The sequence below is a fragment of the Gossypium raimondii genome, chromosome 7 (assembly GCF_025698545.1).
Source record: "Gossypium raimondii isolate GPD5lz chromosome 7, ASM2569854v1, whole genome shotgun sequence".
NCBI classification, from domain to species: domain Eukaryota; kingdom Viridiplantae; phylum Streptophyta; class Magnoliopsida; order Malvales; family Malvaceae; genus Gossypium; species Gossypium raimondii.
In genome coordinates, this window is record NC_068571.1 from 33,359,600 (window position 1) to 33,376,809 (window position 17,210).

Here is a 17,210-nt window from a genome sequence, read left to right on the forward strand (position 1 = left end):
ATGATACCTCCTTTCTTTGGCACGTAATGGACCGGGCTTACCCATGAACTATCTGAGATGGGATAGATGGTACCCGTATCTAACCACTTAATGATCTCTTTTTTTACTACGTCCTTCATGATGTGGTTCAGTCTCCGTTGTCCATCAATCGTCCCTTTTTTGCCATCTCCCAGAATAATCTTGTGCATACATACAGATGGACTAATACCGTGAATATCAGCTATGGTCCATCCGATGGCCTTCTTGAATTGTTTCAGAACTAAGATAAGTTTCTTTTCTTGCTTTGTGGTCAATTTTGCTGAAACAATCACAGGCAGAGTAGAAGCGTTACCTAAATAAACGTATTTTAAATGAGAAGGTAATACCTTGAGTTCTAATTTACGTGGCTCCTCGATCGACGCTTTTCGTTGAAAATAGTCCCTTTTTTCTAACTCCAAAGATTCAAAACGGGATTGCAGATTAAATCCCCTTTGATTTTCTTCTAGCAAAGCTAAGTATTCATCCTCCTCTTCATCATTTGGAGGATCCAATGTCAAAATTCTTTCTAGTGGGTCCTCAACACAGTTGGGTTCCTTTTACACTATTAAATCATCTAAATCGGACACTGCAGTGCAATCATCCATTGTGTCAGGAAATCGCATAGACTTAAAAACGTTAAATGTTACCTGATCATCTTGAGCACACATAGTCAGCTCGCCCTTCTGCACATCAATAAGGGTCCTTCAAGTTGCTAGGAACGACCTTCCTAGGATGATTGGTACTTCTTTGTCTGCTTCAAAATCTAGGATTACAAAGTTAGCAGGAAAGATAAACTTATCTACACGTACCAATACGTCCTCGATTTTTCCTTCTGGATGTGCTAAGGATCAATATGCTAGTTGAAGCGTAACTATAGTTGGTCTAACTTCTCCTATCCCCAACTTCCTAAATATTAACATAGGCATCAAGTTGATACTTGCACCTAAGTCACATAATGCCTTACCACAATATGGTGCTCCAATGTTGCACGGTATGGTAAAACATCCAAGATCTTTCAATTTTGGGGGTAGTTTGTCTTGAAGATATGCATTGCATTCCTTCGTCAGAGCTACCGTCTCAAATTCTCCAAGTCTTCATTTCTTAGACAAGATATCTTTCATGAACTTGACGTAGTTTGGCATTTGCTCAAGTGCTTTAACTAGCGGGATGTTGATGTGAAGTTGCTTGAGTATGTTAAGGAACTTCTTGAACTGAATCTCCTACTTCTGTTTCTGAAGTCTTTGAGGGTAGGGTGGTGGTGGTTTCATTACTAGGACTGGTTCTGGTTGATTCGTCTTTGACAGTGATTCTGCATCTAACGACATTGTTAGTTTATCAGAATTAGCTTGTCTTGAGGTTACTTTGTCGGGTTTTTTCAAATTCTGGTTCTGGTGAAACTGGAATTTCAACACTTGGCTAAACTTCTTCTGAATCTTAAGCGTCAGCTGGCTCCTTTTCAACTTTGACAGTGTTGGGCTCTACTGTCGTTCCAATAGCTTAGAGCACCTTGTGGTCGGTTCCTGAGTTCAGTAGCAAGCTGGCCCACGTGATTCTCCAAATTCCTTAGAGTGGCATCGTTTTTCACCATGTATGCCTTCAAGAGATTCTCTAAGCTATTGGATGGTTCCGCTTGGGTTGGTTTCTGAACTTGGTGGGGGAAACTAGGCGGCTGAGTTGGTCTAGGTTGGGCGTAAGTGTGATTGGTTCCAGCCCTTGGTTACTCTAGGAAAAATTCCGGTGATTTCGCCAGGATAAGTAATAAAAGTTGGATTGCAGTCCTTACCCTACTTGGTTTTGGTTTTGGTTACCTATGTAATATATGGATTAGGGGTTCGATGGACATTCTTCAAACAAGTGTCCTTCCCCACAATACACACAGGCTATATTCTAAAATTGGTTAGGTGGTTGAGCTGTAAAACTTTTAGACCCATTAGTGGTAAGATTCTTAAGCATTGAGGATATTGAAGATACCTGAGATACAAGTGAACTAAGAGCGTCCACTTCATGTATTCCAGTGACTCGTCTTCATAACGCTGTTTGATTGGTTGGCCATTGATAATTATTATTGGCAATCCTTTCAATAATTCCGTAAGCCTCATTATAAGACTTAGAAAGGAGAGAACCATTAGCAGAGGTGTCCACTACCATCCTCGTGTGAGCGTTAAGACCATTATAGAATGTCTCAAGTTGAATACAATGTGGGATTCCATGATGATGACACTTTCTCATGCCTCATACAGGAACTCATCATTCCTCAACTTGGCGTTCTTGCTCGGCAGGAAATACTTCATGAGTAATCTCTCAGTAACTCTTGCCATGTAGAAATTGAGTTTTATGGCAATGGGTTCAACCAGGCACTAGCTCTGTCCCTTAGCGAATATGGGAATAGCTTCAGTAGTAATGCATCTTCGGGTACTCCTGCTAACTTGAAAGAATCGCTCACTTCCATAAATAGTCTTCAGTGAAGAGGAGGATCTTCAGTAGGCATTCCACTGAATTGGCCCACAGTCTGAAGCATCTGGAACATGACTGGCTTCAGCTCAAATTGTTGCGCCTCGATTTCGGGTCTCCTAATACCTGGATTAAGATCGTTAAATACTGGCATGGTGTTAAGTTCAATTTTTAGCTTAATTTACTCGACTAAATTATCTAAATTATTGATTAATATTTGATTAATTAAATATTAAATCAATCTAAATTACGTCAAGTACGTTCCATACCGTGATAATTTATTTTCATTCCAATTCGGCAATTTAACGTCAATCTTATGTCATGTGCAGGTGAGGGACGTTTGGAAGTCCGTATGGGCTCAATTTGGAATTTAATCTGCATGAATAAGCTGTTGAATGATGACCATATGATGGTTGAAGGAATTAAATTAACATTGGGACAAAAGTCGGTCCAATTAGAAGTACAGCAGGCCAAACATGCGACAAAATTAACAAGGGAATTAATATTAATTTCCTTCTTGCTAGCGGTGGCCGACTCCAATAGAATCAAGGAAGCCAAATCAGCCTTGAAGAGTTGAATTAAAGTTAAACTCTACTAAGCTAAGGCTATTCGACGGGTTCAGATAGGAAAAGGGGGATAAGATCAAATTGAATTTTGAATTGTTGGAGGTTATTATCCCATAAATAGAGATGACCAGCAGCTGAAAAAGGGATCGAAAAATAGAGGAAAAAACAACAGCAGAGAGGCGTGGCACTCGAGCGAAGGAAAATCTCCAATTGATCCAGCAAAAGTCGATCAAGCAATTGAAGTAGCAACCCAGAATTTTAGCTAATCGAAAGAAGGGAAGCTCGACGATTGGAGGAATTTTCTTCTCCTAGATTCAGTTTGTAGTTTATGCTGATTATAATTGATTTTGTTTCAATTGCTATGAGTGGCTAGAATATTCAAGCTTAGTTAGACACTTATGAAACCTAGCACAAGGAATTTGAAGATTTATTTTGTTTAAATTTAGATTTGGCATTCTTGAGTTGCTTGTTTTATCGTTCAAGGAAATTTTCTAAATCAATTAGATTGATCACCAACTTAATTTAGGACTTTTCTCATAATCATCTAAGTGCAACTGAGTAATCGAATTTCTTAATTAAACTTAGAACTGGTGATGATTAATTGGCATGCCGCTAATTGAAGCAACTACGGATTTAATTTTGGAAGTCGCTAGAGGATTTTCTTTAATTAACACAAGGTTAAGTATCTAAAATACTGAATGCACTTTTAATTAGTCAACAAAGAATAATTAAAGGTAGGATTTCAATTACGAATGTTCTCTAATTGAATTTAAATTTACTTGAGATCGGAATTCACTTCGTAAGTGCATTTTTAGCTTTGTTGCTAGATTCGACTACTAAAATAATTTAAGATCGCGAAGGACTTGTGCTTGGTGGATTAAAGCGTCAATAACTAAGCATCCTTTCTCTTTAATTTGACAATTTTTTTCAGCATTCACAATTTAAGCTACAATTTATTCGTTAATTTAGATCATTATTAGCTAACCCCCCATTTCTCCTTTCTTGTCTGCATTTTATATTACCTTAATTACAATTCCCTTCAAATAGATTTAATGCGAACTTCTCCATGGGACGATTCCCTATTTACCCTATATTACCAGTTAATGTTGGTTGAATAACAGATTTAATCTGGTGGTCATAACGACAGCTACCACATGGCATACTGCCGTAAAGCTCTATCCCTATCATCAGCAATATGGATAGGATTCTGAGCAAGGTTTGCTCCATTTCCTTGATTCATATTCTCAAAGTTTATCTCTTCGGTCTTTCTCTGGTTCTCAAAGTTTATCTGAAGTAAGTCAATAATCTGGTCAATACTCATAAACACCTGAAATAATCACTGAAAGATTAAGTAAAGATTTAAACAGGAAAATAAATAAACCAAAATGTAAAAACAGATTCACAAATAATGGTTTTTTTTAAAACAGTCCCCGGCAACGGCGCCAAAAACTTGGAACGACGAAAATGTGCAAGTGTACACAATCCGAACAAGTAAAAAAGTGACACGTAAATGTCAAGTTATCATACCCACAGGGACTGTAAAAAGATTTAACGCGAACTTCTTCGAGGGACGATTCCCTATTTACCCTATATTACCAGTTAATGTTGGTTGAATAACGGATTTAATCTGGTGGTCATAACGACAGCTACCAAATTTTGGCGCCGTTGCCAGGGAGGCGATGTAGTCAAATCTATTTGATTTTCAGAACTTATTTTGTTTTCTTGTTTTTATCTATGCTGGTAGATTAGTCCCTTTAGTATATGTTATTAAGGAGTGGACGACGGACATCGAAAGACTTTATTAACATCACTGATCGGCAAGCCGACTATCCCAACCCCCACGTTGAACCTAACATTTCAGAGGATAGCAACATGGCCAACCAGACTTTGAAGCAATTGGCTGCACCTAACTTGGCTGCACAACCACCATCTATCACTTATCCCGCCCTTGATAGGCCATTAAAACTCAATTCGGGATTTCTGAATTTGTTGCCGAAATTTAATGGACTACCAGGTGAGGACCCTTACTGTCATATTAATGAATTTTTAATTACTTGTTCAACTATGCAGCCAAATGGCATTGAAGAGGAACAAATCAAGCTCCGAGCCTTTCTTTTCTCGTTACAAGGTTTGGCGAAGGACTGGTTATATTACATCCCACCAGGTTCATTCACAACTTGGACAGGGTTACATAAGGCTTTTCATGAGAAGTATTTTTCAGCATCAAGGATAGGGTCGATTAGGAAAGAAATTTGTGGAATTAAGCAGCTGATAGGTAAGTCACTATATGAGTACTGGGAAAGATTTAAACGGCTATGTGCGAGTTGTCCACAGCATCAGATTAGCGAGCAGCTTTTAGTGCAATATTTTTATGAAGGTCTGACGCCACAAGATCGAGGAATGATTGATGCCGCGAGTGGAGGTGCATTGGTTGATAAAACTTCTGAGTAAGCCCGAAATTTGTTCGCTAATATGGCGCAAAATACACAACAATTCGGTCTCAGGAAGTCCGACTTGGGTAAACGAATGGATGAGGGCCAGTCGAGTATGATGGAGGCTCAATTAGCTAATTTAACGGCTATTGTAAGTAAGTTAATGGCTGGAGGTACTGCGAAGGCTTCACTATGTGGCATTTGTTGTTTAGAAGGACATACCACAGATATGTGTCTGACATTACAGGAAAAGGAAGCTAACGCCGTCTTTCCAAATCAGAGGAGGTGTGATCCATACTCGGCTACTTATAATGAGGGATGGAGAGATCACCCTAATCTAAGATATCAAAACCGAGCTACGCCTTCAGGATTTGAGCAGCAAAATTCCTGACCATATAATATGTCACCACCAACCCATCAAAACCTGAGTGCCAAAGCTAAGACCCATACCATGCTTGAACAAATGATGAAGATGATGGCTGACCAGAAGAAGGAAACCGATGGAAGGTTTCAGTCTTTGGAATCGGCAGTGAAGCAGTTGCAAACCAGAGCCTCGTCGACCGACGTAAATCTTGGGAACTTGCAAGCACAGGTAAATAATTGGTTACCATCACAACCCGTGGCAAATCTGAGGGATAATGTCTGTGCTATAACCTTGCGAAGTGGGAAGGAGTTGAGATCGCTACTAAAGAAGGTCCAAAACAGTGACAATGAAGATAACACTGAGGTACAGAAGGTTCGATTTAGTGATATTGAAGGGGAAAATTTAGCCTTGCCAAAGGCTGATTTACAACCGTCGCAAGCAGCACCAAAGGAAGCAGGGAAATCACGTTTACAACAGCCCACTACTTCGCACGATGTAGCAAATTTTGAACAGGAAAAGAGGGTTCCCGAGCTTCGAGCACAGGCAAGTCAGAACGCTAATAATCAACCTCGGTCTTATGTGCCAAAGGCGCTATTTCCACAGTGTTTGAGGAAGGAAAAGTCAGACGACGTCAATGCCAAAATTCTAGAGACTTTCCGCAAGGTACAAGTTAATATTCCATTGATTGATGCAATAAAACAAGTGCCTAGATATGCAAAGTTTTTGAAAGAATTATGCACATCTAAATGGAAATTAATTGGAAATGAAAAAATTAGCTTAGGCGAAAATGTCTCTGCGGTATTTCAAAAGAAACTCCCAACTAAATGCAAAGATCCGGGAATGTTTTCGATACCTTGTAAGATAGGAGACCTTAAACTTGATAGAGCTATGCTTGATTTGGGAGCTTCTATAAATGTCATGCCTAGGAGTATTTACGATAGGGTTCAATTAGGTGTATTAAAAGATAAAGGACTGATAATTCAACTTGCAGATAGGAGTAATGCCTACCCTGATGGTGTTTTAGAAGATGTTCTAGTGCAAGTAAATGAGTTAGTCTTTCCAGCTGATTTTTATGTTTTAGACATGGGACCTAATGATAATTCAATTGATGTGCCCTTACTCTTAGGAAGACCTTTTCTTAAGACAGCTAGAACGAAAATTGATGTGCATAAAGGGAATTTAACTATGGAATTTGATGGTGAGATAATTAAATTTAATATATTTGATGCTATGAGATATCCCACTGATATTAATTTCGTATTTACTCTTGATGTGATTGACAATTTTGTTCAAGATGTCTATGAATTAGGGGATGAGGACGAGTTGAAAAGCATTCTGGCTAAGAGCATTTTTGATATTGATGAGCAAGAATTTATCGTTTCTGATTCTTTAATTGACTCAGTTTGTGTATTGGACTCGCCCAAATTGACACGATTCAAGCTGATGCTCCCTGACCTTACGGCGACTGATAAGCAAGTTCCTTCATTGATTTCACCGCCTAAATTGGAATTAAAAGAGCTGCCCGAAAATTTAAAGTACATTTATTTGGGGGAAAATCAAACTTTTCCATTGATAGTGTCGAATGCTTTAACCGAAATGCAAGAATCTATGCTGCTTAGAGTTCTTAGGGAACATAAAGAAGCCTTCAGTTGGACACTAGCCAATATTCGGGGCCTTAGTACGGCTTTATGTACTCACAAGATAGCCTTAGAACCAGATTCAGTCCGCAAAAGAGACCCCCAAGGCCGATTGAATTCGCTAATGATGGAGGTAGTTAAGACTGAAATTTTAAAATGGTTGGAAGCTGATGTCATTTATCCTATAGCCGATTCAAAATGGGTAACTCCAATTCACGTTGTACCTAAGAAGGGAGGAACCACAATAGTTACCAACGCAGAAGGATTAGAGATTCCCACAAGAGTGCAGAACGGTTGGCGGGTTTGTATAGACTATAGGAAACTAAACAAAGCCACTAAAAAAGACCACTACCCCCTCCTATTCATGGATCAAATGTTAGAAAGGTTAGCTAGTCGCTCACATTTTTGTTTTTTAGATGGCTATTCAGGTTATTTACAGGTATCCATCACACCTGAGGATTAAGAGAAGACCACCTTCACTTGCCCGTTTGGAACTTACGCCTTCAGGAGAATGCCTTTCAGATTGTGCAACGCACCAGCCACTTTTCAAAGAGGTATAACGAGCATTTTTTTAGATTTTATTTCACATTTAATGGAGGTATTCATGGATGACTTTACTGTTTATGGTGATTCATTTGATCTGTGTTTGCATCATCTTGTGTTAGTTCTTAGACGTTGCATTGAGACTAATCTGATATTGAATTTTGAGAAATGTCATCTCATGGTTGAAAAGTGTGTAGTATTGGGGCATGTCGTCTCAGCTAAAGGTTTGGAAGTCGACCAAACCAAAGTCGAGGTAATTAAAAATCTACCTTATCCAAGTACTGTGAAAAGAATTCGATCCTTCTTGGGACATGTAGGTTTTTACCGTCGGTTCATCAAGAATTTTTCGCAAATATCGTCACCTTTGTGTGCGTTGCTAGGTAAGGATGTCGCATTTGAATTTAATGAAAGTTGCAAAAAATCTTTTGATAAATTGAAATTGAAATTAATCACGGCTCCTATCATTCAAGGACCGAATTATGCATTACCCTTTGAGATTTTATGTGATGCTAGTGATAAGGCTGTTGGTGCGGCTCTAGGACAAAGAAATGGGAGAGAGTCTTATATTATTAGGTATGCTAGAAAGCTATTAAACCCAGCTCAATGCAATTACACCACAACATAAAAAGAGCTCTATGCCATAGTTTTTGCCTTGGAAGAATTTAGAGCATATTTGTTAGGAGTCAAAGTTGTTGTATTTTCTGACCATAGTGCTCTTAAATATTTGTTGCATAAAAAAGAAGCCAAGCCTAGATTGATTAGATGGATTTTGCTGCTGCAGGAATTTGACTTGGAAATTAAAGATAAGAAGGGTAAAGAGAACCTTGTGGCAGATCATTTGAGTAGGATAGAGACTAGAATTTTGAGGGATGAGCCGAGTGATTTATTTCCCGATGAGAGACTTTATAGTGTGACTAGTGTTTTGCCATGGTATGCTGACATAGTGAACTACTTAGTGACTAAAGAGTTCCCCACAAATGCACCTAGGCACTTGAGAGAAAAAATTAGGAGTCAAGCCCGATTTTATTTATGGGAAGAGCCATACCTTTGGCGATTTTGTAGTGACCAAATAATTAGGCGTTGTGTCGATGATAGTGAGATAGATTCAGTGCTTAATTTTTGTCATTCTCGATAGGGTGGGGGACATTTTGGGCCTAAGAGAACAGCTCATAAAATACTTGAGTGTGGGTTATTTTGGCCGACCATTCATAAAGATTCATATGCATTTTGTAAAAATTGCGCATCACGTCAAAAAACAGGCAATTTAAGTAGCAGAAATCAAATGCCATTACATAATTTTTATGTTTGTGATATATTTGATGTATGGGGTATTGATTTTATGGGCCATTTTCCTTCTTCTTTCGGTTATCTATACATTCTTGTGTGTGTTGATTACTTGTCGAAATGGATAGAAGCATTTCCAACTGGGGCCGATGATGCTAGAACTCTGGTGAAACTTCTTAAGACCAACATTTTAAATAGATATGGGGTACCAAGGGCTATAATCAGTGACAAGGGAACACATTTCTGTAATACAACCTTGAAAGCTTTATTTGCACAATTTGGTGTCACCCACAAAGTGTCGACAGCTTATCACCCTCAAACCACTGGGCAACACGAGAGTAGCAACAAGGAAATTAAGGGAATTTTAGAGAAAATTGTAAAACCTAACAGAAAAGATTGGAGCCAACGGTTAGATGAAGCATTGTGGGCTGTTCGAACAGCTTACAAAACGCTAATAGGGATGTCGCCTTATAGGGTTGTTTTTGGATAGGCGTGTCATCTTCCCGTAGAGCTTGAACATAGGTCATTTTGGGCTATTAAGCAATGCAATTTGGATTATAGCTTGGGAGGTTAAGAGCGCAAGTTGAAGCTGCAAGAATTAGAGGAGTTGCGCTTGGAGGCCTATGACAATTCAGTCATCTACAAAGGTAAATCGAAGGCATTTCGTGACTCGAAGCTGCTTCGCAAAGAATTCAAGGTAGGGGAAAAGGTATTATTATTTAATTCTAAGCTTAAACTGTTTCCCGATAAGTTGAAATCAAGATGGCTTGGACCGTTTATAATAACCGAGGTGCATTATCATGGGGCAGTCAAAATTCAGAGCCTCGAAACTAATAAAAATTTCAAAGTGAATGGTCATAGGTTGAAACATTTTCATGAAAGGGAGAAAGCAGGTTGGTTGGAGGAGATCAATCTTGAGGATGCATAAGGAATTGTGATGTCGAGCCAACGACTTAAACCAAAGGCGCTTGTGGGAGGCAACCCACGTAATCAGGGAAGTGTTTCTTTTATCTTTTCCTTTAGTATTGTTCTTTCCGTTGGTAACTTTAATTCTCTTTTGCATTAGGGGCAATGCAAACATTAAGTATGGGGGAGAATCAATTCATTGATTTTCTAACATATTTGATGCTTGTTTTGTTTTTAGCAACTTTCATGAATAAGTCTTGTTAAATTTCCTTTAGGAAAATATTTAAATAGAAGAATGCAGATGTATTTCATGAATTCAAGTTGATTGGGGTGGTTGTATGTCGATTGATTGGGTTAAATTTGGTTTTCAATTGATTGATTTTGGTTAGTTTGAAGAAAAAAAAGAAAAAAATTATTAATTAATCTGCTTAATTGATCAATTATGTGGTCCTTGTGAGGAATTTGAGCCTAGAGCGTAAGTTGGGACATCTATGCCAACTTGAGAGGTTATTATTCATTCATATGTGATTATTGTTATCGACTATCAATTACTCTAGAACTTGCTTTAGATCTTATTTAGGTTAGTAATACATTTGATTTCCATTAATATGATTTAAGAGGCATTAGGAATTAAGCCACGATTACTCATAAAAGCCAACCTTGACATTATTCCAATTAGTTAGCCAATTTGAAGCCTTAATATCTTAATTTATTTTTCTGTACCTCTAGAAACTAAACCAAAGCCTGAATCAACTCACCTTCTTAGGCTAGTTAATTCAGTTTGGAAGTTCATCATAATTCCGACATATGTTGGCCAATTTGGGGTGATGTTTAGCTTAAAAAAATAGGCTTATCCTCTTGAGGAAAGAGCAGTAAATTGCAGCATTTTTCATTAAACTAAATGAAGTGGAACAGCTAAATTAGGTGATACGACGATGGAATCTATAAGGGGTCAATTTGTTAGCTATTCTTGAAGAAAAAAACAACAAAAAATAAAAAAATAGAAAAGAGGAAGAAAAAAAAAGAGACAAGAAAGATTGATGACTTCCGAATGATTTTACTAGCCTAAGAGAACTAGCTCCACCATCCAAATAAATTCCTCCCGTCCACTACACATTACCTCGGCCCCATTACAACCTTTATTTTGCCTCGATTATATTTATGAAATTTTATGTGTTATGTTATAGGTAAGATGGACAAGCAAGCCTATGGTGGTTAATTACGGTAGATTTCATTTTGAGAGCATTATACTAGCCTAAACACAATGAGTGAGGAGTGTTAATAATTCTTTCCGGTGAGAATTGATCAAAGAAGCATGATTAATTTCCTCTATATCTTCCTCTTTTGAATAAACCAAAATCTAAATTGATTGATTTCAGAATTCATCCCAAGCATGGGCGATGCAACAACTCTTGATTAGACTTGATAATTTTGAAATTCTTCTTGATTTTCTTCGACTCGATTGCTCAGGGACGATCAATAGTTTGAGTATGGGGGAGTTTGTTAAGTTCAATTTTTAGCTTAGTTTACTCGACTAAATTATCTAAATTTTTTTTTAATCTTGGATTAATTAAATCTTAAATCAATCTAAATTACATCAAGTACGTTCCATGCCGTGATAATTTATTTTCATTCCAATTCGGCAATTTAACGTCAATCTTATGTCATGTGCAGGTGAGGGACATTTGGATGTCCGTATGGGCTCAATTTGGAATTTAATCTGCATGAATAAGCTGCTGAATGACGACCATATGCTGGTTGAAGGAGTTAAATTAACATTGGGACAAAAGTCGGTCCAATTAGAAGTACAGCAAGCCAAACATGCGACAAAATTAGCAAGGGAATTATTATTAATTTCCTTCTTGCTAGCGGTGGCCGACTCCAACTGAATCAAGGAAGCCAAATCAGCCTTGAAGAGTTGAATTAAAGTTAAACTCTACTAAGCTGAGGCTATTCGACGGGTTTAGCTAGGAAAAGGGGGATAAGATCAAATTTAATTTTGAATTGTTGGAGGTTATTATCCCATAAATAGAGATGACTAGCAGCTGAAAAAGGGATCGAAAAACAGAGGAAAAAACAACAGCAGAGAGTCGTGGTACTCGAGCGAAGGAAAATCTCAAATTGATCCAGCAAAAGCCGATCAAGCAATTGAAGCAGCAGCCCAGAATTTTAGCTAATCGGAAGAAGGGAAGCTCGACGATTGGAGGAATTTTCTTCTCCTAGATTCAGTTTGTAATTTATGCTGATTATAATTGATTTCATTTCAATTGCTATGAGTGGCTAGAATATTCAAGCTTAGTTAGACACTTATGAAACCTAGCACAAGGAATTTGAAGATTTATTTTGTTTAAATTTAGATTTGGCATTCTTGAGTTGCTTGTTTTATCATTCAAGGAAATTTTCTAAATCAATTAGATTGATCACCTACTTAATTTAGGACTTTTCTCATAATCATCTAAGTGCAACTGAGTAATCGAATTTCTTAATTACACTTAGAACTGGTGATGATTAATTGGCATGCCGCTAATTGAAGCAACTACGGATTTAATTTTGGAAGCCGCTGGAGGATTTTCTTTAATTAACACACGGTTAAATCTCTAAAATACTGAATGCGCTTTTAATTAGTCAACAAAGAATAATTAAAGGTAGGATTTCAATTACGAATGTTCTCTAATTGAATTTAAATTTACTTGAGATAGGAATTCACTTCGTAAGTGCATTTTCAGCTTTGTTGCTAGATTGGACTACTAAAATAGTTTAAGATTGCAAAGGACTTGTGCTTGGTGGATTAAGGCGTCAATAACTAAGCATCCTTTCTCTTTAATTTGACAATTATTTTTCAGAATTCACAATTTAAGCTACAATTTATTCGTTAATTTAGATCATTATTAGCAAACGCCCCATTTTTCCTTTCTTGTCTGCATTTTATATTACCTTAATCACAATTCCCTTCAAATAGATTTAACGTGAACTTCTCCGTGGGACGATTCCTTATTTACCCTATATTACCAGTTAATGTTGGTTGAATAACGGATTTAATCTGGTGGTCATAACGACAGCTACCACATGGCATACTGCCATAAAGCTCTATCCCTATCATCAGCAATAAGGATAGGATTCTGAGCAAGGTTTGCTCCATTTCCTTGATTCATATTCTCAAAGTTTATCTCTTCGGTCTTTCTCTGGTTCTCAAAGTTTATCTGAAGTATGTCAATAATCTGGTCAATACTCATAAACACCTGAAATAATCACAGAAAGATTAAGTAAAGATTGAAATAGGAAAATAAATAAACCAAAATGTAAAAATAGATTCACAAATAATGGTTTTTTTTAAAACAGACCCCGGCAACGGCGCCAAGAACTTGGAACGACGAAAATGTGCAAGTGTACACAATCCCAACAAGCAAAAAAGTGACAAGTAAATGTCGAGTTATCGTACCCACAGGGACTGTAAAAAGATTTAACGCGAACTTCTCCGTGTGACGATTCCCTATTTACCCTATATTACCAGTTAATGTTGGTTGAATAACGGATTTAATCTAGTGGTCATAACGACAGCTACCAAATTTTGGCGCCGTTGCCGGGGAGGCGATGTAGTCAAATCTATTTGATTTTCAAAACTTATTTTGTTTTCTTGTTTTTGTCTATGCAGGTAGATTTGTCTCTATAGTATATATTATTAAGGAGCGGACGACGGACATTGAAAGACTCTATTAACATCACTGATCGGCAAGCCGACTATCCCAACCCCCACATTGAACTTAGCGTTTCAGAGGATAGTAACATGGCCAACCAGACTTTGAAGCAATTGGCTGCACCTAACTTTGCTGCACAACCACCATCTATCACTTATCCCGCCCTTGATAGGCCATTAAAACTCAATTCGGGATTTCTGAATTTGTTGCCGAAATTCAATGGACTACCAGGTGAGGACCCTTACTGTCATATTAATGAATTTTTAATTACTTGTTCAACTATCCAGCCAAATGGCATTGAAGAGGAACAAATCAAACTTCGAGCCTTTCCTTTCTCGTTACAAGGTTTGGTGAGGACTGGTTATATTACATGCCACCAGGTTCATTCACAACTTGGACAGGGTTACATAAGGCTTTCCTTGAGAAGTATTTTTCGGCATCAAGGATAGGGTCGATTAGGAAAGAAATTTGTAGAATTAAGCAGCTGGTAGGTGAGTCACTATATGAGTACTGGAAAAGATTTAAACGGCTATGTGCGAGTTGTCCACAGCATCAGATTAGCGAGCAGCTTTTAGTGCAATATTTTTATGAAGGTTTGAAGCCACAAGATCGAGGAATGATTGATGCCGCGAGTGGAGGTGCATTGGTTGATAAAACTCCTGAGTAAGCCCGAAATTTGATCGCTAATATGGCGCAAAATACACAACAATTCGGTCTCAGGAGGTCCGACTTGGGTAAACGAATGGATGAGGGCCAGTCGAGTATGATGGAGGCTCAATTAGCTAATTTAACGGTTATTGTAAGTAAGTTGATGGCTGGAGGTATTGCGAAGGCGTCACTATGTGGCATTTGTTGTTTAGAAGGACATACCACAGATATGTGTCCGACATTACAGGAAAGGGAAGCTAACGCCGTCTTTCCAAATCAGAGAAGGTGTGATCCATACTCGGCTACTTATAATGAGGGATGGAGAGATCACCCTAATCTTAGATATCAAAACTAAGCTACGCCTTCAGGATTTGAGCAGCAAAATTCCCGACTATATAATATGTCACCACCAACCCATCAAAACCTGAGTGCCGAAGCTAAGACCCATACCATGCTTGAACAAATGATGAAGATGATGGCTGACCAGAAGAAGGAAACCGATGGAAGGTTTCAGTCTTTGGAATTAGCAGTGAAGCAGTTGTAAACCAGAGCCTCCTCGACCGACGTAAATCTTGGGAACTTGCAAGCACAGGTAAATAATCGGTTACCATCACAGCCCGTGGCAAATCCGAGGGATAATGTCAATGCTATAACCTTGCGAAGTGGGAAGGAGTTGAGATCGATCCTAAAGAAGGTCCAAAACAGCGACAAGGAAGATAACACTAAGGTACAGAAGGTTCGATTTAGTGATATTGAAGGGGAAAATTTAGCCTTGCCAAAGGCTGATTTACAACCGTCGTAAGCAGTACCAAAGGAAGCAGGGAAATCACGTTTACAACAGCCCACTACTTCGCATGATGCAGCGAATTTTGAATAGGAAACGAGGGTTCCCAAGATTCAAGCACAGGTAAGTCAGAACGCTAATAATCAACCTCGGTCTTATGTGCCGAAGGCGCTATTTCCACAGCGTTTGAGGAAGGAAAAGTCAGACGACGTCAATGCCAAAATTCTAGAGACTTTCCGCAAGGTACAAGTTAATATTCCATTGATTGATGCAATAAAACAAGTGCCTAGATATGCTAAGTTTTTGAAAGAATTATGCACATCTAAATGGAAATTAATTGGAAATGAAAAAATTAGCTTAGGCGAAAATGTCTCTGCGGTATTTCAAAAGAAACTCCCAACTAAATGCAAAGATCCGGGAATGTTTTCGATACCTTGTAAGATAGGAGACCTTAAACTTGATAGAGCTATGCTTGATTTGGGAGCTTCTATAAATGTCATGCCTAGGAGTATTTACGATAGGGTTCAATTAGGTGTATTAAAAGATAAAGGACTGATAATTCAACTTGCAGATAGGAGTAATGCCTACCCTGATGGTGTTTTAGAAGATGTTCTAGTGCAAGTAAATGAATTAGTCTTTCCAACTGATTTTTATGTTTTAGACATGGGACCTAATGATAATTCAATTGATGTGCCCTTACTCTTAGGAAGACCTTTTCTTAAGACAGCTAGAACGAAAATTGATGTGCATAATGGGAATTTAACTATGGAATTTGATGGTGAGATAATTAAATTTAATATATTTGATGCTATGAGATAACCCACTGATATTAATTCCGTATTTACTCTTGATGTGATTGACAATTTTGTTCAAGATGTCTATGAATTAGGGGATGAGGATGAGTTGAAAAGCATCCTGGCTAAGAGCATTTTTGATATTGATGAGCAAGAATTTATCGTTTCTGATTCTTTAATTGACTCAGTTTGTGCATTGGACTCGCCCAAATTGACACGATTCAAGCTGATGCTCCCTGACCTTACGGCGACTGATAAGCAAGTTCCTTCATTGATTTCACCACCTAAATTGGAATTAAAAGAGCTACCAGAAAATTTAAAGTACATTTATTTGGGGGAAAATCAAACTTTTCCATTGATAGTGTCGAATGCTTTAACTGAAATGCAAGAATCTATGCTGCTTAGAGTTCTTAGGGAACATAAAGAAGCCTTCGGTTGGACACTAGCCAATATTCAGGGCCTTAGTACGACTTTATGTACTCACAAGATAGCCTTAGAACCAGATTCAGTCCCCAAAAGAGACCCCTAAGGCCGATTGAATTCGCTAATGATGGAGGTAGTTAAGACTGAAATTTTAAAAAAGACCACTACCCCCTCTTATTCATGGATCAAATGTTAGAAAGGTTAGCTAGTCGCTCACATTTTTGTTTTTTAGATGGCTATTCAGGTTATTTACAGGTACCCATCACACATGAGGATTAAGAGAAAACCACCTTCACTTGCCCATTTGGAACTTACGCCTTCAAGAGAATGCCTTTCGGATTGTGCAACGCACCAACCACTTTTCAAAGAGGTATAACGAGCATTTTTTCGGATTTTATTTCACATTTAATGGAGGTGTTCATGGATGACTTTACTGTTTATGGTGATTCATTTGACCAATGTTTGCATCATCTTGTGTTAGTTCTTAGATGTTGCATTGAGACTAATCTGATATTAAATTTTGAGAAATGTCATCTCATGGTTGAAAAGTGTGTAGTATTGGGGCATGTCGTCTCAGCTAAAGGTTTGGAAGTCGACCAAGTCAAAGTCGAGGTAATTAAAAATCTACCTTATCCAAGTACTGTGAAAAGAATTCGATCCTTCTT

At 38.0% G+C, this 17,210-nt stretch overlaps 1 protein-coding gene across 1 annotated transcript; it reads left to right on the top strand.

Annotated features, from left to right (window-relative positions):
* The first annotated feature begins 14,584 nt into the window (after nt 1-14,584).
* LOC128042542 (uncharacterized) lies at nt 14,585-16,651 on the top strand. Its single transcript, XM_052633912.1, has 4 exons — nt 14,585-14,829; nt 15,094-15,271; nt 15,422-16,106; nt 16,203-16,651. The coding sequence occupies exons 1-4, from the start codon at nt 14,585-14,587 to the stop codon at nt 16,649-16,651; spliced, it is 1,557 nt and encodes a 518-aa protein (XP_052489872.1).
* The last annotated feature ends 559 nt before the right edge of the window (nt 16,652-17,210 follow it).